Consider the following 22,878-nt stretch of genomic DNA (forward strand, 5'->3'; position numbering starts at 1 on the left):
CACAATCTATTAATAGAGCAACCGCTGGTACTGGAGCCAGGACTAGTGTGTTGACTGATGACTTTTTTTCTACAGTAGTGTACGCTCTTCGAAATGTTGCGCTGACAGATCTGGACGCCTGTCTTCTCTGGTACTGAATATGTTCAATGGTGATATACAAATATATAGAAACATTTTCAATAGCTATAATATGTTGTGTACTATAACAAGCTCCCCATTGGATCCAGCGGTGGTTTAGGGGTAAACAGATTATAACTGTAGTCTCAACAGCTAGGCCTTCTGTATGAAGAACTTCCAGCTAATCCGTCTCTGGGAAAAGCAGAGTGAGGGATTGATGGGAGAGTAGAGCGGGAGGGGTATGACCCATCAGTGGAATGACAGAAAGACGAGAAGTCTCACAGCCCGCAGTAGGTTGGTTTAAAATAAATAGCTGACTTACATTCTTCAGCTGAGAGAAAGCGGGCTGGGCTGGCTAACAAAGAGAGGCTCATATAGTCTCAGTCCTGTCTATGGAGAGAAAATAAGGAAAGGATCCAGGCCATTCTTTCACACAAAAACTCAGATATGATTGATTCTACATGCCAATCAGTAACCATACATCTCTGTGATATAAAACATCAACGCTCCCACCTCAACATCTCTGACCCAACATCAGGTTAAAAGGGTAGGAAGCAGGAGTTTTTACTCAAAGTAACAACAGTGTGGTCAAAAACGTAGTAACTTCATTTTAGTCATGATCTGGTTACCTATAACTATAAACAGTTATGTTTTAGCGTTGTTACATATGTATTAACTTATATGTCTTCGGAACTTCCAACAATGTACAGTCGTGGCCAAAGGTTTTGAGAATGACACAAATATTACATTTTCACAAAGTCTGCTGCTTCAGTGTCTTTAGATATTTTTGTCAGATGTTACTATGGAATACTGAAGTATAATTACAAGCATTTTATAAGTGTCAAAGGCTTTTATTGACAATTACATGAAGTTGATGCAAAGAGTATATATTTGCAGTGTTGACCCTTATTTTTCAAGACCTCTGCAATCCGCCCTGGCATGCTGTCAATTAACTTCTGGGCCACATCCTGACTGATGGCAGCCCATTCTTGCATAATCAATGCTTGGAGTTTGTGGGTTTTTGTTTGTCCACCTGCCTCTTGAGGATTGACCACAAGTTCCCAATGGGATTAAGGTCTGGGGAGTTTCCTGTCCATGGACCCAAAATATTAATGTTTTGTTCCCCGATCCACTTAGTTATCACTTTTGCCTTATGGCAAGGTGCTCCATCATCCTGGAAAAGGCATTGTTCGTCACGAAACTATTCCTGGATGGTTGGGAGAAGTTGCTCTCGGAGCATGTGTTGGTACCATTCTTTATTCATGGCTATGTTCTTAGGCAAAATTGTGAGCGAGGCCACTCCCTTGGCTGAGAAGCAACCCCACACATTAAAGCATCCTGAGACCATTCCTGTTGGCATGACACAGGACTGATGGTAGCGCTCACCTTGTCTTCTCCAGACAAGCTTTTTTCCGGATGCCCCAAACAATCGGAAAGGGGATTCAGAGAAAATTACTTTACCCCAGTCCTCAGCAGTCCAATCAGTCTGTCCCAGATGTTTTTCCTGGAGAGAAGTGGCTCATTGTCTGCCCTTCTTGACACCAGGCCATCCTCCAAAAGTCTTCGCCTCACTGTGCGTGCAGATGCACTCACACCTGCATGCTGCCATTCCTGAGCAAGCTCTGTACTGGTAGTGCCCTGGTCCCGCAGCTGAATCAACTTCAGGAGACGGTCCTGGCGCTTGCTGGACTTTCTTGGGCGCCCTGAAGCCTTCTTCACAACAATTGAACCGCTCTCCTTGACGTTCTTGATGATCCGATAAATGGTTGATTTAGGTGCAATCTTACTGGCAGCAATATCCTTGCCTGTGTAGCCTTTTTGTGCAAAGCAATGATGACAGCACGTGTTTCCTTGCTGGTAACCATGATTGGCAGAGGAAGAACAATGATTCCAAGCACCACCCTCCTTTTGAAGCTTCCAGTCTGTTATTCGAACTCAATCAGCATGACAGTGATCTCCAGCCTTGTCCTCGTCAACACTCACACCTGTGTTAACGAGAGTGTCACTGACATGATGTCAGCTGGTCCTTTTGTGGCAGGGCTGAAATGCAGTGGAAATGTTTTTGGGGGATTCGGTTCATTTGCATGGCAAAGAGGGACTTTGCAATTAATTGCAATTCATCTGATCACTCTTCATAACATTCTGGAGTATATGCAAATTGCCATCATACAAACTGAGGCAGCAGACTTTGTGTAAATTAATATTTGTGTCATTCTCAAAACCTTTGGCCACGACTGTACTATTTCTCAACGTCATATGAAGAACCGATTCTACCTAGCTAGTTCCAGCTGGCTAACGTTAGCTACTAGCCATGCTAGCATGTAACTACATTCCAAACAAAGTGTTGGCGCTGAAGAAGAAACCATATAAATGAATGCAGAAAACTGCAACTCCTTTTCTCCTGTGCGCTTGGTGTCGGTTAGCGTTGTAGTAGTTTTGTTTTTTGTAGATCATGCAGTAACACCCACATAGTGCAGTAATACTCACATGGATGGGGTTACGACTCATTTGTGGGCCAAAAATGAGAAGCAAGCTTTGAAGGGGGAACGGTTTGTCCGGTTGAAGCAAGGGGATTGGGGTATAGGAACCCGGCACACGTCTACTGTATGTGGTGCTCATTTCACCCCGGAGGACTTCGATGGCTTAGTATAACCAGTGGAAGGCAGGACTCTGAATGAGACTGACTGAAACCAGGTGCTGTGCCGAGCGTGAATGCAACCTCCATTTCCTACTGACCTACCATTACATCGTGAGCGTCAGCAGCAACGGAGATAATTTACCTGGTTTATAATGTGGATTTCTCTCACTATATTGCTATTAGATTAGCTAGCTGACTTCTCCTCAGCCAGTGAAACAGCCTCTCCCTCTGAAGGCCTCTCCTTGGCTCTTCTTTGACTTTGGTAGCTAATTCAACGTTCAAAATCTTTTTTGTTGTTGTGTTCTGTGGGATCCTGCCTGTACTAGACTAGTTGTTCTCTGGCTTACTACTTAGCGATGTTGACCGAGGTAGTTTGCTAGCAAGGCTAGTTAGCTGGCTAAAATAAACTTTGGCTGGCTGGTTAAGATAACATTTGATAACTGGTTAGACGCCGTTATGCATTTCCAAAACATTGGTTTAATTTAATGTAGCTGTAAGCTAGGTGTTGATAGCAACTGACTCACGCAGTTATAACATAACTTTAGCAGGCTGGTAGGGCTAAAGTTACAAACCAGATTGCAAGGTTGCTAACAATAAATCCAAAGTATTTGCATGTAAATTGGCTGAAAACTGAATTGAAACCGGTGGTCATGAGTGCAAATTATTTGGTTTAATTTGAAGTTATACATTTGAAATGGTTTATGGTTGGAGTTATAGGGAATAGGCTGGCTTGCCTGGTCCTCCATATAACCTCACACCCCACAAAAGTTTTTTTTCCCCAGCATGACATTGGCATTCTGATCAGTTTTATGTAACAAGTCAAAAAATAGAAAAGAGAGTTGTAACTTTGCATTGGGAGTTTTAATGTGTATACTAATGCAAATCTATATGTTACATCTATGCTAAAAAGAGAAATCCTCAATGGCAGCAGTAGTATGTTGGACAGAAGGTTCTGACTGTGTCCCCATCAGAGTATGCGAGCGGAGCTGGAGCGTGCCCAGTTTGACTGGAGCGTGGAGCGAGATCCCCAAAGGCTGGAGCGTCTGCCTTCTCGCCCGCTCCAATTTTCACTCCAGTTGCTCTCACTTCACGAGCTCAGGGCATGCCTGCCCCAGCATACATTTGTAGTCTACGTGTGCTAATATAGCTCCTTACTTTAGCTACTGTCACAGAGTTCACTAAATATTTTCATAAAGAAACTGATAAAAACCACAGGTGCTAAATCAAGGTGACTTGCAAAGATGAGGAACCAAGATCAAGAGAGGGAGTGTGGTGATGTAGTGCCCACAAATAAAGAATCATTGTGGAATTTGAAAAAGAGATAGGTATCCCAAAAGCATGCTATGTGCACATGCTAAAAGGAACGAACGAGGTGGGTAGATGTGTTTCATTGTAGCAAAGTATTTATAAAAAAAAAAAATCTTAAACATTTCGTTGAATTATCTGTAGAATAGGCCATAATTGGTTTTGGCCCAATAGGCCTGGCATATTCCTATGTTCAAGGAGCTTTCCAATTTGATTGGGTTATTTTGCCTAAAAACCTTTAGGCCTACCTATAGAAAAAGAAAAAAACAACTCTGCATCTCTGCCCAGCCTGGCAAGAGTGGGCAAAAGGGTGTTTAACATCCCCAGTGGCTCTGCAAGTGCAGAGAAGATATTCTCTGCTGCTGACCAGCTCTCCAGACATCATCGCATGAGCCTGAAACCTTCATTTCTAAAAATGAATTCAAAAAAGGCACCAAGTCATTTTTCGTTTAATTTGTATTTCATTCTAAGTAAGTCAGCCCATATGCACAATTTATAGACTATGATAATGTAATACAACATAATGTTGATTAAAATATTGAGAGCTTTACATCCTTACCAGCCTATTGAGTCACATTGTGAAGCATTTGTGAGTGCATTTTTTGCAGGCTATAGCCTTGAAACAATATAGCCTAAATAATTCATTTTTGTTCCATATTAGGCTCCCTGTCTGGCTCCTGACCCATTTAGTGTTTATATGCTGTTTAATATGACATGTAGCCTGTTTTAAATTATGTTCGCTTCTTACATTCACCGTTTCATGTTTATTCAAATACTTTTCCTTCAAATCCATGTGGTTTGCTGTCAATACTTACAAAAACTGTTGGTAGGGCCAGGTAGTCACAAAAAATAGATAGGTGTCGGTTAAATTGTGATTTTAATTAAAAACGGAGTGAATTTGGAGCGGCAGGTTTTTTCCACCCTTGTGAGCGCTGAGCGGTTTTTAGCAGAGCGGTAGGAAAGCACAAGGAGCGCCGAAGCGGTGAGCAAGCCCCCCCCCCCCCCTCACATGCTCTGGTCCCCATCAAATAAAGAGTGGGATGTATCAAAGTGAGTTTTCCCCCTTTGCTTCTAAGGAAGAACGCCAATATAAGGAGGATACAAAGACAGCTAAACCAATCACCATCATCAAGCCTTTATTTCCCTAATACACACCACTGTCTGAGTAAAAACCCATCTTCAGTTGTGGGACACAAAAGGAAAGCTGTCTCCCTCCTACAGAGTTTGGAACACGGATGTTATGTATCAACTTCACACCAGAGTTCCAAGAGAAACAGCAGCAGTCTCAAGCTGCGGATGTTGGCGCCTGCCACTGCTCTTTGTCAGAATGGGATTTCCAGTCAGTGGACTTTGTGTGGACCGGCACATACAACCCAGGGCCCATTCCTCCTGATCATAACGTCTGGAAGCAAGGCTGGAAACATGACACGGTGATGCCATCGCTGTGTCTCTGCTGACCATGTGATGGGAGAAATATGCCTCAGGAATGTCACTGTCTGACCAATGAAGTGTTCACTGGTCACGCTGGAAAAATGACAGAGCAGTTTGTCGCTTTGCTCACCGATCGTGCGGTGTTGTTTTGACCACCAGTGACTCATAGTCTTTTCGTCACGGTAATGACGGTCACAAGAGGTCCACTTTTACAGCCTGTGGAAAAGCTAACATAATAAATGGCCCACAGAAGTACAAAAAAATACTATTTCACAGTGCCTGAACTTGGTGATTTTATTGACATTCACAGCTCTGTAACACTGGTTTTGACACTGAAACAGTATGAATGCTGTAGTGTTTCAGAGGCATACTTTATCTTTACTGTAGTAGACATGTTCTGGTTTCATGGCTCTAAAGCATAAATCAAACATTGTTTTCACTGAAAACACAAAATACCTGGTTCTAGTGTGTAAGCCAGGTAACAAATAAGGCAGGTTATTTCTAACATTCAACTGCCAAGCCCACTGTGGTTAATGGAGTAAGGAAGGAGAGTCTGTTTTGTATTTATTAAAACAGTAACATTCCGCAAGTCCATATGCCAAGATCAAAACGAAATGTTTCCCTTGGAGTCTCTGGGAGATTCAATACTGGAGATGCAGCAGAATTCAAAACAACTTATTTTCAAATGGATGGTTGATAAAAAAGTAAATATCTGGAACTATGAAAGTTGTATTTCTCCCCAATGTATTGCCTGCATGACATGCCTCCTCCAAAACACATAAAAAGTCAGACTTCCACAAACCATATTTAGCCTATTGTAGGTTGTGAAATCCTTGATCCCATAATAACAGGAAAGAGCAATGACATCAACAGTGGCATAACTGCAGACAGTAGATTTAACTGTATATCGACAGTTATATCATGCAGCATACAGTACCTTCGGAAAGTATTCAGACCCCATTACTTTTTTCACATTTTGTTACGTTCTAAAATTCCCCTCACCAATCTACACACAATAATAATAATAAATCACACCATAATGACAAAGCAAAAACAGCTTTTCAGAAACTTTTATAATTTATAAAAAATAAATGAAATTACATTTACATAAGTATTCAGATCCTTTACTCAGTACTTTGTTGAAGCAACTTTGGCAGCGATTACAGCATCAAGTCTTCTTGGGTAGGATGCTACAAGTTTGGCACATCTGTACTTGGGGAGTTTCTCCCATTCTTCTCTGCAGATCCTCAAGCTCTGACCATTCGGATGGGGACTGTTGATGCACAGCTATTTTCAGCACACTCCAGAGATGTTCGATTGGCTTCAAGTCCGGGCTCTGGCTGGGCCACTCAAGAACATTCAGAGACTTGCCCTGAAGCCACTCCTGCGTCATCTTGGCTGTGTGCTTAGGGTCGTTGTCATGTTGGAAGGTGAACCTTCGCTGTAGTCTGAGGTCCTGAGCGCTCTGGAGCAGGTTTTCATCAAGGATCTCTCTGTACTTTGCTCTGTTCATCTTTCCCTCGATCCTGACTAGTCTCCCAGTCCCTGCCGCTGAAAAACATCCCCACAGCATGATGTTGCCACCACCATGCTTCACCGTAGGGAGGTGCCAGGACACTTGGCATTCATCAGACCAGAGAATCTTGTTTCTCATGGTCTTTAGGTGCCTTTTGGCAAACTCCAAGTGGGCTGTCATCAAATCAAATGTATTTATAAAGCCCTTCTTACATCAGCTGATGTCACAAAGTGCTGTAAGGAAACCCAGCCTACTGAGGAATGCCTTCCATCTGACCACCCTATCATAAAGGCCTGATTGGTGGAGTGCTGCAGAGATGGTGTCCTTCTGGAAGGTTCTCCCATCTCCACAGAGGAACTCTAGAGCTCTGTCAGAGTGCCCATCTGGTTCTTGGTCACCTCCCAGACCAGGGCCCTTCTCCCCCGATTGCGCAGTTTGGCCGGACGGCCAGCTCTAGGAAGAGTCTTGGCAGTTCCAAACTTCTTCCATTTAAGAATGATGGAGGCCAATGTGTTCTTGGGGACCTTCAATGCTGCAGACCTTTTTTGGTACCCTTCCCCAGATCTGTGCCTCGACACAATCCTGTCTCGGAGCTCTACGGAGAATTCCTTCGACATCATGGCTTGGTTTTTGCTCCGTGGCACCTTATGTAGAAAGGTGTGTGCCTTTCCAAATCATGTCAAATCAATTGAATTTACCACAGGTGGACTCCAATCAAGTCGTAGAAACATCAAGGATGATGAATGAAAGCAGGATGCACCTGAGCTCAATTTCGAGTCTCATCGCAAAGGGTCTGAATACGTATGCAAATAAAGTATGTTTTTTTTATACATTTGACAAGTAGCATAACTTATACTATACATTTGTAACAGCCTAAATGTTACGAAACGTATATTCAATCAAATAAGCCTTGTGTAATTCAACACTCTCATAGACCTCCATAGAATAAAAAGCTCATCTCAAGCGGACAGATTTTGGGCTGAGTAAATCCTCTCGCTTCGCCTCTTCCTCTCAGAGGCTACTCCTCAGTCTTTCCCTATATCATTCAACTTTTAGCCAGACTATTAGTGCCGGGTCGGCCTCTCCTACGCTCCCTTTTTCTTTCACGCCAGCGCAGTCTTCCCCTCTCTCTCCCCCCCCTGCATAAATGTGGTGGGTATAAATAACCTCCTCTTCCTCCCAGAAGGCTGTGCTGTGGTGGGCGCTCTGCAGCTCTGGTGCGTCACTGAGCTGACTGACCGACCGTGTCCTTCCACGTGTCCCAGGACTGGCCTAGATGACACAGGGCAGGGAGACCTGGTCCAGAGGCTACTTCACAGGAAGCACCGCTGCCACCCACCAGACCACTTAAAATGACTGGGGCCAGCTGGGCAGCTAGCTAGCACTGAGCGTGCCATGGACATTCTGTTAGACACGTCAGGACGCTGTGTGTTCACACAAGCCCCAAGAACTGCCCTCAGTAAACGTTTATAAGCCTATAAATACCCCAGGAGAAGAGAAGCCACTCTCAGGTCCCACTTAAGGCCCATCAGGGAGACCGCTCAGCCGGTCAGCCTCTCAGCTGGACAGGCCATCTGAGACATGTGAGCGATACTGACCGCCCTGATGGCTTGTAAAGACTTCAGACAGTTTACAGCATCTAAGTAAATATAGTTTATATCTAGAGTGCACATAAAATTAAATAAATAAAAAAAGAGTCTGCAAAGGGAGAAGCATAACATATGGTGTGTACTTGTAGTGTAGAGATGAACTATAGTATGGTGTTTTCTGGGTAATTGAGTTTATGTTGATTGGGGCTGTGGCGGAGCGGGTTGTGTTGTTCAGTACCCCCTGGGTGGACACAGAGTCATGTTTTCCATAACTGTCCTCACGTTATCTCCTGCCGTGTGCAGAGATCAGAACAGTAGACAGTTTGCACTGGGCCTACTGATGCTGACAACTGAGCTACACCAGCCAGCTGAACGCAGTTACAGGGCTAGTAGGTGTGTGGTTTGGGCCATGGGGGAAAACAAAGCCTTTTACAGACACTGAGAAATACAGTGTGTATATCTGTATGGGTGGCCAGGCCACCACCACCCTCTGTGATTATAGCCTCTTCAATTCTCTACAATGGATTGGTCTATTCCCACAGTACTATATGTTTACCATAATGCAAAATGCCTCAAGATGTAAAACATACAGTAGAGTACTGTCTGTATTTCTCTCAAAACAAAATGCCTCTCCCACAATGTGCTTCTCAGAATAATGAAATAATTGACTGCGGTTCAAATTCTTTATGGATTGGCATTACCTTTAAAGCTGAGATCCACAAAAGGGGAAACAGCACCACCAGTTGCATTTGTTATCGTAGTTTTTTTGTTTTTTTTAAATAAATGTACAGAGGAGATGAGCATCCCACAACGTAATAAAGGAAATGTGTAGTACATGCTCTGCTGGTGTGTTGATGTCCGAGGGGAAAAAAACAGTTCATTGTTTGAGTAACGTCTTTGTTTTTTGTAATATCCTGCTACGGATTCCAGCTTTAGGAAATCTATATCAGTATAAAACTGTCTGAGAAATGCATGCCCAACAGACCCAGCCATACATTCGCTACGGGGCATATAACTTCATTTTATGTACATTTATGGAATTGTCTGTGAAGTGGATGATTTATCTGTTTTCATATTCAGACGCTCAGTTCAGACTTTGGTTTGCACAAAGCAGTATCCTAAGACACTTGGACAATTCCCAAAGTGAGATGAACCCAATGCTGCCAAACCACCAAGCTCAAAGCTGACATTTTAGATTTGAGTGTGTATCAATCTTTGAGGTGATATGTAACTTGGCCAGACACCTTCTCAGAGGATTTCTTCCCACTTGATTTATTCAATTGTGTGCTGGAATAAATATTTAAAGCGCTCAAGCACTGAAAATTCCATAAACAAATCTAATTTGTGGCTCAGATATCATCCCTTTACTGCTGAGAGTCTTACTGTAAATACAGGGATATTATGGGGATTTGTGATTTATCCTTATATACTAAATTCCACTTTCTGAAAACAGAATATTGCATTTCAAAAGTTGTTAAAATGTTGTTTTAGCAGTTGCATGTCCAGATAGGTCTGTAACGTTACATTTCATGAACTGATAAACATGGCTACGACCACATTTAGCTTCATATCTTTTGTTTTACATCTATACTAGGATTCCTTCCACTGAGAAAATAAGGAAACTGGCCGCAGCATCACTTACCAATTTCACTTTCAAAAACAGGGAAGTGCAAATCTCCTAAACAAACATGGAGCTACAGAAAACTGTCTCGATCATCAAAACTGGTAACAAGGCTGAGGGACTGAGCAAATACTGTACAAGAGCAAAATACTGCTTTGCTATTGGCAAAGGCACTTCAACAAACATTCACCAATTTAATAGCAGCATAAATGGATAACTGGAGTCATACAGTGACGAGATTGGCTTGTCTATTAGCCAAGCATAGTCACTATCAAGTGATAATCAGTGTTAGTGAGAGTCCCATCCTCCTGCTTTTCACAGCAGCAACACAAACAGTGTGTACCTGTGGTGATTCAGAACCATTTCTCAGCAGCAGAGCCATTCTTCACACAGCAGGCCTGCCACTAGGCTTGGGCGGTATACCGTATATACACCATATAAAGGGGGTATTTGGAAAAAGCCACGGGATGGTTTTTCAATACCGTCAAAACGATTTATTTGATGTTTTTCAATAAATATTTGTCGCTACTTTTTAATACCTGCATTCAACTTGTGCAATACATTAGGAGATAAAGCGGATTGCGTTTTTCATTTCACCCGTCACATTATGAATCTTACAGTAGTTCCCCAGAACAGTTGAGTCATCATGTGTTTGTAAATAGCACGGAAGAAAGCAGGAGCTGGTGTATTCGATTTAACTTGCTAGTTGGCTAAGTAAGTGGTTGAATTAATAAGGAGACGGGGCATCATATAGTTAAAAAAAAATAAGAATAAAACCTTTATTTAACTAGGCAAGTCAGTCAAGAACAAATTCTTATTTACAAAGAAAGCCTACCCCTGGTCAAATCAGAACAAATCGAACCAGGAACTGTAGTGACGCCTCTTGTACTGAGATGCAGTGCCTTAGAACGCTGCACCACTCAGCCGTGTTTGAGAAGTCAAAGCTCTTTGGAAGGGTTATTTGTACAGCTGCACACAGATCCACACAGAGATACAGCATGTACACATGCTGCTCCATAGCCAGTACTGTTCTTCTTCAGACAAGCATGAGTCAGAACTGTATTATTTTGCACAATGTGTCTCTTTTACATTTGCTTGTAAAATGTTAAAACTCAAAAATGACATTAGGTAGCTATTACCTATACTTGTATAACTTTATGAGCTGGCTTTACCATCTTTGCAATTTGTTAATTTTCGTTTGAACTCATTAGCATGTTTATCTAGCAGCCTTGAAATGATTGAAATTCGCTATTTGTGCTAATTATGTTAGCATTCTGGTAATAGACGCCCAATGGGCTTTTGTTTTTAGCACACCCTGGTGTATGAAGACAGTAATAACAAATACCGTGATGAGAGAAGGACAGTATGACGATATGAAAAACTTTACCTTCCACCGTACTGATCCTCTCCTATCCCAGCCAAGGCCCCTCAGCTGAGCCCCAGACCAGGCCAGACCCAGCAGAACCCAGCCAGTGCCAGACGTCAGCCTAATAATGTACGGTGCCCCAGACAGATATTACAGAACCACTGCTTCTCCGAAGGGTTCCAGAGAACTGAGAGGAGTCTCTGGCATTCGTAGACAGATTCATCTATTGCTCTGTGACAAGGAAGACGGCCCCACTGTGTACAAAGCCAGAGCTAAAAGCCAGCACTATCTCAGACTGACTGACAGAATATCAAATGGCATGCAGATTGGTAGAGCAAAGTCTACTCTTCACAGAAATTGTGGAAAGTTCTAGAAATATGTGAATACAGTGGTTGCTATTTGGATGTCAGATAAAAATGGCATGAGGCACAAAGATAGAGGGAGATTTACAGAGGCCATTAAAATGTCAGAGGGGCCGTTGCAGTTAAAGCTGTCGGAGGAGAGGTTGTGTGACTGAAAGCAGCAGTGAGTGGCACATACTGGATCTATGGCACAGGCTCTTTCATCACTCAGGAGCCAGATGGCATAGTGAGCATTAATGCCATTCCTGTGAGGTGAGTGTCGTGGCTGAGAGGACACTTGTCTGAGTGTGAGCTTGTGCAGGGTTCTACATTTTAAAAAAGAAATCATTGGTAGTGCTGAAGCTCCAAAATTAAAAAAGTTAGGAGCACCAGGAAATAAGATTTTTACAGCCTATATGAATTCTGTGCCCTAAAAACTAATATGTAATGTGTTAATGCATTATTTTATTATAAAAGCTAACATTGATATGAATACCTTTCATTGAAATGACATTTGTGGAACATTAGGTTTCTACATTGCCTAAAAGCACAATTTTCCAATTGAGATGCATTACATAAAGTGTACACCGTCTCTTTAAAAATGTCAGGTTTGCGATGAGACATGCAAGAGATTGGTCATTCATTTACTTATGTGATCATTGATCTTCTGAAGAAGCTATCCCTTTTCCTTTCTTTCTGTGTCCCCAAATGTTTGGATACACTGCTAAAGTTACCAGGTTGTTAGCTAGCTTGCCAATGAGGTAACATGACTGAACAAAGTGTAAACAAATGGTTAACGACGTCGACGCGTGAGTCGTTTTAGAAAGGCCCACGACATTGCTTTATGAATGTAAAATGCAGTCCCGGCAGATAAAAATGATGTGCTGGTAATATGGGTCAGATCTTTTGACCTGGTTGGACGAGAAGTAAGCCATTTTCACTGTAGTAATGGTTCAACCATAATGCTAACGGATCTGTACTCACTTGTTTCTCTAGGGCACTCTGAAACAACGGTACAGCACAACCTTCTCATTACACAGGGCTTCCAAAATAAAAACTCCTGGTCGCACAGTAAAATATGTTCTCGCACTTTAGTGCCCCGAGTGTGTGTGATGTGTTTTTGGGGGAGAGGGGGAGGGGCAGCATCCCAGAGTCGCCTCTTCACTGCTGACGTTGAGACTGGTGTTTTGCAGTTACCATTTAATAAAGCTGTCAGTTGAAGACTTGTGAGGCGTCTGTTTCTCAAACTATAAACTCTAATGTACTTGTTCTCTTGCACAGTTGTGCACCGGGGCCTCCCACTCTTTCTATTCTGGTTAGAGACAGTTTGCGCTGTTCTGTGAAGAGAGTAGTACACAGCGTTGTACGAGATCTTCAGTTTCTTGGCAATTTCTCACATGGAATAGCCTTCATTTCTCAGAACAAGAATAGACTGATGAGTTTCGGAAGAAAGTTCTTTGTTTCTGGTCATTTTGAGCCTGTAATTGAACTCACAAATGCTGATGCTCCAGATACTCAACTAGTCTAAAGATGCCCAGTTTTATTGCTTCTTTAAATCAGAACAACAGTTTTTAGCTGTACTAACATAATTGAAAAAGGGTTTAATCATCAATTAGCCCTTTAAAATGATAAACTTGGATTAGCTAACACGACGTGCCATTGGAACACAGGAGTGATGGTTGCTGATAATGGGCCTCTGTACGCCTATGTCGGTATTCCATTAAAAATCTGCCGTTTCCAGCTACAATAGTCATTTACAACATTAACAATGTCTACACTGTATTTCTGATCAATTTAAAAAATAAAAATAAATAAAGGCTTTTCTTTCAAAAACAAGGACATTTCTAAGTGACCTCAAACTTTGAACAGATACCCACACACGTTCTGTCACAACCCCCCACCCCCCCAACAAAATATAAATAAAACATGAGAGAGAGAGAGAGAGAGAGAGAGAGAGAGAGAGAGAGAGAGAGACACTCACCCTTGAGATCGTGAGGGGCAGACAGAAGTCCTTTCCTCCCTGCAGTCTGAAGCCCCAGGGGGCAGGGCCAACCAGGGAGACACTGTAGTTGCTGCTCATGATTCTCCTGCAGAAACAAAAAAAGCAGGCAAAACATGAATAAATCGGGACCTTTATGGGTTATACAGAAGACACAGCACTCCAACAGTTTTCCCATCTGCAATATGTGACCGGTTACAGGATCTGAGGCGTTTGACGCTGGTTCCTGCTTCACAGTAGGGACGTTCAAATATATTTTTTTAAATTTGTATTATTATTATATTTTTTTCAATGCCTTCTTGAACATGTGAACTTTCATGTGCCTTAAACATGTATGGGATCTGTAAATATGAATACACATTTTTATTATGAGTTTAGCCAATGGAGAAAGCACTGAGCTATACAGGGAGAAAGGATTCTTCCTGGCTAGTCATGATTGGCTGAGATAATGGATTTGGTTGGACATGATGAGAGATGAGTCCTGTTTGGGATGTCATGTCACAGGCTTCTATCAATAACAGAATGAGATTTTCCCTAATACAGTAGATTATCTTTGCTACCCAGGATACTTGGAAAGATACAGTATAGCTATGGACAACTTAAAAAGTGTTGCTGCAACTCTCAAAAATATTGCTCCCCTGTATTTAGCTGCGTTTAAGTAGAGACTGCTTTCTGGAGGACAATGCCATTCTTACTCACATGGATGGGTTGGGGCTATAGCTTGAGAGGGTGTGAACGATGCTAAATGGGCATAAACAAAGAAGGGCTCTCTCTCTAGTCTAGGAAGTGTGAAAATCTCAAAATCTTTCATAGGGCATTTTATCCTATTTGTCTTTTGAGTGGGATAACAAGTGTATCAACTATTAAAGCAGCATAACTATGAGTATGTACTTTTATAACATGTAAAAATAAGCAAATCACTTACATTTGACATAAACCTCAATAGAGAAATCTGGACACATCTTTTAATATTGAATGAAAAACATAAAATGTCAGCAAACCCACGAGTCTCAGCTGTTCTCAGTGGGTCGCCGAAAGGACTACTATAAGACAAGACTGCCAAGCTCCAAATACCTGCAGTGTCCCATAATGCTTGACTCAGCTGTTTCCATGGAAGCCAGATGGACTACAAGTTAGGGCTTATTTTATTACAGTATTGTTATTAGTCAGTTACATTTTTATTTAACGATAACACATGGTGATATAAATCTGATCTACACAGGGCTTGACATTTTAGCCCTCTTCTTTCGAACCATCTGCAGAGACAGTGGATATGAACGTTTGGACATGGTTCTTGAGTCTTTTGATGCAGCAGCTTAACCGGAATCAACACTGCTATTCAGAGAAGTGAAGCATATTTTCCTCTGTGAGAGACAGACACATTCACGTTTTATTTATGTTAGAGAAAAGATGGATCAGCACTTTTTATACCAGGGGTGTCAAACAAAATTTTCCCCGGGGGCTGCATTCGGTCTTCAATGAGGTCCGGAGGGCAGCACAGAATTAATTTTATATTTCCTTGCCGTCAGTTTGCAAAAAAATTATTATGGAGCTGGACACCGTCAAGACTATATGAATGTAGGTCCATTATAATTTCTACACAATTTAGTTTTATTTTTTTTGTCCTTTTCTTCTTTTGGTAGGGTAGACCAACTTCAATATTGCAGACTGGAACTTCCATCAATATAATTTCCAATCGCCCATATTTTTCTGTGTACGCACACACACCTTTTTCAAATATATGTCCTTTATTATTTTACACTAACCCTACCACCCCTCAAATAATTGAAGTAAACTAATGAACACTTAGGCTTCTACTTCCAGCTTATACAAACTATATACATGTTTTACGTACATAATCCATTTTACAATAGTTACAGTGCCTTTGGAAAGTATTCAGACCCCTTGAAATTTTCCACATTTTGTTATGTTACAGCCTTATTCTAGAATAAATTACATTTTTTTTAAATCCTCAGCATTCTACACACAATGACAAAGCGAAAACAGGTTTAGACATTTTTGCTAATTCATTAAACCTAAAAAAAATCTTATTTACATAAGTATTCATACCCTTTGCTATGAGAGTCGAAATTGAGCTCAGGTGCATCCTGTTTCCATTGATCATCCTTGAGATGTTTCTACATCTTGATTGGAGTCCACTTGTGGTAAATTCAATTGATTGGACATGATTTAGAAAGGCACACACCTGTCTAGATAAGGTCCCACAGTTGACAGTACACGTCAGAGCAAAAAACCAAACCATTAGGTTGAGGGAATTGTCCTTCGTGCTCCGAGACAGGATTGTGTCGAGGCACAGATCTGGGGAAGGGTACCAAAAAATGTCTGCAGCATTGAAGGTCAGTGGCCTCCATCATTCTTAAATGGGGGGGGGAGAAGGGCCTTGGTCAGAGAGGTAACCAAGAACCCAACGGTCACTCTGACAGAGCTCTGGAGTTCCTCTGTGGAGATGGGAGAACCATCTCAGCAGCACTCCACCAATCAGGCCTTTATGGTAGAGTGGCCAGACGGAAGCCACTCCGCAGTAAAAGGCACGACAGCCTGCTTGAAGTTTGCCAAAAGGCACCTAAAAGACTCAGACCATGAAAAACAAGATTCTCTGGTCTGATGAAACCTACATTGAACTCTTTAGCCTGAATGCCAAGTGTCACGTCTGGAAGAAACCTGGCACCATCCCTAGGGTGAAGCATGGTGGTGGCAGCATCATGCTGTGGGGATGTTCTTCAGCGGCATAGACAGGGAGACTAGTCAGGATCGAAGCAAAGATGAACAAAGCAAAGTATAGAGAGATCCTTGATGAAAGCCTGCTCCAGAGCGCTCAGGACCTCAGACTGGGGTGAAGGTTCACCTTCCAACAAAACAATGACCCTAAGCACAGCCAAGACGACGCAGGAGTGGCTACGGGACAAGTCTCTGAATGTCCTTGTGTGGCCCAGCCAGAGCCCGGACTTGAACCTGATCAAACATCTCTGGAGAGACCTATAAATAGATGTGCAGCAACGCTCCCCATCCAAACTGACAGAGCTTGAGAGGATCTTCAGAGAAGAACGGGAGAAACTCCCCAAATACAGGTGTGCCAAGCTTGTAGCGTCATACCCAAGAAGATTCGAGGCTGTAATTGCTGCCAAAAGGTGCTTCAACTAAGTACTCAGTAAACGGTCTGAATACTTACCGAAATGTGATATTTAGGTTTTTTATTTTTAATAAATGTGCAACAATTTCTAAAAACCTATTTTTGCTTTATCATTATGGGGTAGTGCGTATAGATTGGGGGGGGGGGGGGAGTTCTGAACCTATATACATTTTACAGACAGTATATTTTACATGAGTTATGTTATTTGTCCCACCCTTCAGGTCCATTCAACCCCTCCCATCTATCTCTTAACACCATCCATATGAGATTTCTACTTGCCATATATATTGTGCTGTGATGTTTCACAAGTTCTGAACCTTTCTATTCTCATAGTTCCTACAGTTGGTAAATTTAAAGAAATATTTGTTAAAAGTATTATATTATTGATTGATAGAAAGAGACTGACTATGACTTTAAAACTATTTTGCCATCTATAAGGGGGATACCTAGTCAGTTGTAGAACTGAATGCATTCAAATGAAAAGTGTCTTCCACATTTAACCCAACCCCTCTGAATCGGAGTTGCAGAGGGCTGCCTTAATCAACATCCAAGTCTTTGGCGCCCAGGGAACAGTGGGTTAACTGCCTTGCTCAGGGGCAGATTTACCTTGTCAGCCCGGGGATTTGACTTGCAACCTTTCGGTTACTGGCCCAACACTCCTACCTGCCGCCCCATATGGCATTTGGGGCGGCATGTAGCCTAGTGGTTAGAGCGTTGGACTAGTAACCGAAAGGTTGCAAGATCGAATCCCCGAGCTGACAAGGTAAAAATCTGTCGTTCTGCCCCTAAACAAGGCAGTTAACCCACTGTTCCAAGGCCGTCATTGAAAATAAGAATTTGTTCTTAACTGACTTGCCTAGTTAAATAACGGTAAAAGTTTTTTTTCCCCCCACAATTATTATTTTTTTATGTTATTTTTACTCAAACCACCCGTGGGCCTGATTGGACCCCCTCAAGGGCCAGATCCAACCCACGGGCCATATGTTGGACACCCCTGAGTTATACTGTAACATCAAAAACATATCCTATACCCACACATACAGTATGTCTGAATGCAGAAAAATGTCACATAGAAATGTCCATGATATATACTGAACAAAAATATAACGCAACATGTAAAGTGCTGGTCCCATGTTTCATGAGCTGAAATAAAAGATCCCAGACCTTTTCCATACACACAAAAAGCTTATTTCTCTCAAATGTTGTGTTTACATCCCTGTTAGAGAGCAGTTCTCCTTTGCCAAGATAATCCATCCACCTGACAGGTGTGGCATATCAAGAAGCTGATTAAACAGAATGATCATTACACAGGTGCACTTTGTGCTGGGGGCAATAAAGGGACACTAAAATGTGAAGTTGTGTCACACAACACCACAGATGTCTCAAGTTTTGAAGGAGTGTGCAATTGACCTGCTGACTGCAGGAATGTCCATCAGAGCTGTTGCCAAAGAATTTAATGTTAATTTCTCTACCATAAATTCTTGTCAGTGCGGCCAACCGGCCTCAAAATCGCAGACCACGTGTGACCACGCCAGCCCAGGACTTCCACATCCGGCTTCTTTACTGCGGGGACGTCACCCGGACAACTGATGAAAATTAGGAGTATTTCTGTCTGTAATAAAGCCTTTTTGTGGGGAACAACTCATTCTGATTGGCTGGAACTGGCTCCCAAGTAGGTGGGCCTATGCCCTCCCAGGCCCACCAATGGCTGTGCCCCTGCCCAGTCATGTGCAATCCATAGATTAGGGCCTAATGAATTTATTTCAATTAACTGATTTCCTTACATGAACTGAACTGTAATTCACATGTTGCATTTATAATTTTGTTCAGTATAATAACAAAACAGACCCAGAAGAAACACAACATAACCTTCAAAGCAATGATAAAATAAATCAGCTCTCGTTTAATTTATTTCACAAAAGTGTCTTCCCTACTGAGGTCACAAAGAACAATCAATCCACAACTGAAATATCATTAGCGGGTGAAAATGGACAGTCCCACAACAGTGCTGTGCCTATTTATGCTTTGTGAGTGTGTGCCACCATGTACATCAGCTTACACAGAGTGTAGAGTGCAGTCAAGTATTTTAAGAGTGAGTTGAGTTGGGAAGGCTACGTAGATCCAGCATAACCCAAACAAACATTCCTCCCCAGCAATCGATTACAGACTAGCTGTTTACTGAGGAACCCCAAAACTAGCCATGATCGAATGAATTCCCACTGTTGTTGGTCATTCTACCAATGTCATCTCAAAACTTGGCTGAATAACTAACTTCTCTCTCGCTTGTAGAGCCCAAACAAAATATCAGTTCGCCGATATTATCCTTTTAACTCTATATTGGTATAAATCCACCAATAACCTTTTTTTCCCCAGCCTATTTATTGGTTATCTGAACACTTCCTGATGAGCCATTATTGTCACAATGTATGAAAACATTTGAAGCATATTTATTAGACATCTGCCCTTTTGGATGGCAATTTACGAGAATTCAGTGTGGGAAAATGACACTTTGTAATTTGCCCACTGTAAAACAGTATATCGGCAGGTATAAAAATCGGTATCGATACATTTTGCCTCCCCCCAAAAATCAGAATCAGACCCAAGAAAACAGCTTGGTCGGGCTCTACCCTCTTGTCTTCCATAGACTGTTAGTGTGGAACAGGCCCAGGTGGACTGGATTATAGCACAGCACTCAATGTTCCAGACAGTAGAACAGAGAGCTAATTATTACTTCTCTGATCCAGCTCTCTCCAGGAGCAGGCCACTGGCAGGAGAGGAGAGGTACGTAGGTCATAGGGCACGATACCAGCGGGGACTGTGAGGTAGGCCAAAAATCTATACCCACGTAAAAGCAAAAGAGAGAGGATCCAGCTGTGTTTGTTGTGAACTGAGAAAGTTTCCCTTCACTGAACACACTACTGAGTTGTTAATTAACACTGTCCTATTTTGACATGGGCCAGGGCAGGGGGTGGAGGGGAAGACTTTTGGCTCTTGATAAGATATCACCTAAAACATTTTCCACTATGTTAAGTAGAGGTCGACCGATTAATCGGAATGGCCGATTTCAAGTTTTCATAACAAATCGGAATTTTTGGATGCAGATTTGGCCGAATTCTTTTTTTTTTTTTAGACCTTTATTTAACTAGGCAAGTCAGTTAAGAAGAAATTCTTATTTTCAATAACGGCCTAGGAACGGTGGGTTAACTGCCTTGTTCAGGGGCAGAACGACAGATTTTTACCTTGTCAGCTCGGGGATTAAATCTTGCAACCTTACGGTTAACTAGTCCAACGCTCTAACCACCTGCTTTCCATTGCACTCAGGTAGGAGCGAGGAGAGGGACGGAAGCTATACTGTTACACTGGCAATACTAAAGTGCCTATAAGAACATCCAAAAGTCAAAGGTATATGAAATACAAATGGTATAGAGAGAAATAGTCCTATAATTCCTTTAATAACTACAACCTAAAACATCTTACCTGGGAATATTGAAGACTCATGTTAAAAGGAACCACCAGCTGTCATATGTTCTCATGTTCTGAGCAAGGAACTTAAACGTTAGCTTTTTTTACATGGCACATATTGCACTTTTACTTTCTTCTCCAACACTTTGTTTTTGCATTATTTAAACCAAATTGAACATGTTTCATTATTTATTTGAGGCTAAATTGATTTTATTGATGTATTATATTAAGTTAAAATAAGTGCTCATTCAGTATTGTTGTAATTGTCATTATTACAATTTTTTTTTTTTTTTTTTAATATATAAAAATAAAATAAAAACAACAAAATGAATTTGGCCGATTACTCGGTATCGGCTTTTTTGGTCCTCCAATAAATCGGTATCGGTCGACCTCTAATGTTAAGGCCCGATCTACTTTTAAAAAATCCTGCTTATCTTTCCGCACAATAATAATGACTTTCACGTCACATCTCAGATTTCTCTGTGGCAAATCTTACCATCTCCTGTATCAAAACTGTCCTTTGTGAAAGTGATAAACACAGAGATATGGAGTCATGCCAGCAGCATCACACCTCACTGACACAACCAGGAAGTGACATTCTGTAATTCTTTAATTTACCAGGTAAATTGACTGAGAACACCTCATTTACAGCAATGACCTGGGGAATAGTTACAGGGGAGAGGGGGAAGAACGAGCCAATTGTAAGCTGGGACGAGAGGGCCAGACTACCCATAAACATACAAACTGAGTAAGAGATATGAAAGAAAAAGAGAAACAGTCTAGAGGAATATATTGCTTAATTCATGCCCGTCATTATAAAAACCCACAGCGCCAGGTCTCTTTAACATGTTTCAACTGGCCTATTACGTGTTCTTACTAGAAAAAAATAAATAAAAAAGTGTTTCATACACTCTTAGAAAAAAAGGGTTCCAAAACAGTTTTCCATTTTGAGTTCCATGTAGAACCCTTTCCACAGAGGGTTCTACGTGGAACCCAAAAGAGTTCTACCTGGAACCAAAAGGGTTCTTCAAAGGGTTCTCTTATGGGGACAGCCAAAGAACCCTTTTAGGTTCTAGAAAGCACCTTTTTTTCCAAGGGTAGCCTAGTGGTTAGAGCGTTGGACTTGTAACCGCAACGTTGCAAGATTGAATCCCCGAGCTGACAAGGTAAATATCTGTCATTCTGCCCCTGAACAAGGCAGTTAACCCACTGTTCCTAGGCCGTCATTGAAAATAAGAATTTGTTCTTAACTGACTTGCCTAGTTAAATAAAAGGTCACATTTATTTTTATTTTGTTTTAAACTAGCTCATCTCTGAATAAACTGAGTTGATTAAGGTATTGTACTGTACCAGCGATATCCATCAACTAGTGAATCCCCAGTGTAAAACCGTGTAAATGCTGTCATGTCTTCAGACTGATCGGTCTATAGGGCTGGTGCTTGGGCTGGTGCCACTGTGCCTGTTGAGGAGAGAGCAGCAGACAGGCAGAGCGAGAGACACACCCTGGAAGGCCAGGGACGTGTTGGAACTCAACCCAACTTCCCAGTGACTGAGCCTTTCACTGGAGCCCCGAGGGCTTGACTGATTGGTGCTGCCACATTTGTCAACCACCTGGCAAGAATGTACTATACTGTAGGACTTTGAGGGGGGGTACAGGACAGGACTAACAGTGTGTCCTACTGACTCATAGACTCACCCCCATGTTGCTTTACCTGAACAGACAATACCAATAGTCACAGACACACATTATGGCATGCATGGTGCAGTTGAGCCTTTCATGCTCTGTAAAATTTCATTGGTTTTGACACTGCCTATTTTTACATTCCCTTTCCATTGAAAATAAGCAGAAGTATAATTGTTGAACAACTAAATCATTGTGAGTTGAGACGTGACACAGGAGTGAGTGAGCTAGCAGAAGTCCAGACTCAAACAGAGTTTTCATGTCCAGGAAGGAATAAATACGAGGTTCTGAAGGAGATCGCCAAAACTCTGACTGGCGAAGAGAGAGCTCAGGCATCTCTCTACCCACACACACCTCTGTAAGGGAAAAAGTGCTGCCAAATGGTTGGACTAAGGGCTTTGTGAGTATGTGTCCATGCATGCCCATGTGTAAATCCAGTGCACTTTAAACCATGTTGCAGGTTACTGTGTACACATGACCTCTGCTCGTCACACAAGTTTGACGTTGACACAAAAACAAAATGAGACTGATTGGAGCGAGATTGAGTGTATAGACCATAACACTGTTGCAAGAGCAGTTAGTCAATTAGCCCCATTATGCAGGTAAGATTACCCACTATTGTAGATAAAGTCAGTGTGACGTCAGATTTGTTTTGCTTCCA

The 22,878-nt window shown here is 41.9% G+C and overlaps 1 protein-coding gene across 4 annotated transcripts in view; it reads right to left on the reverse strand.

Moving 5' to 3' along the window:
- The window catches only part of pdlim5b (PDZ and LIM domain 5b), a 72,887-nt gene that overhangs the window by 47,803 nt on the left and 2,206 nt on the right, over nucleotides 1-22,878 (reverse strand). For all 4 annotated transcript variants that reach the window (XM_014130046.2, XM_014130040.2, XM_014130035.2 and 1 more), the window contains exon 2: nucleotides 13,906-14,011. In XM_014130046.2, coding sequence (XP_013985521.1) covers nucleotides 13,906-14,004 — 99 coding nt within the window. In that variant the 5' untranslated portion in view covers nucleotides 14,005-14,011. The remainder of the gene's footprint in view (nucleotides 1-13,905; nucleotides 14,012-22,878) is intronic.

This window comes from Salmo salar, chromosome ssa01 (assembly GCF_905237065.1).
Source record: "Salmo salar chromosome ssa01, Ssal_v3.1, whole genome shotgun sequence".
Classification (NCBI taxonomy): Eukaryota; Metazoa; Chordata; class Actinopteri; order Salmoniformes; family Salmonidae; genus Salmo; species Salmo salar.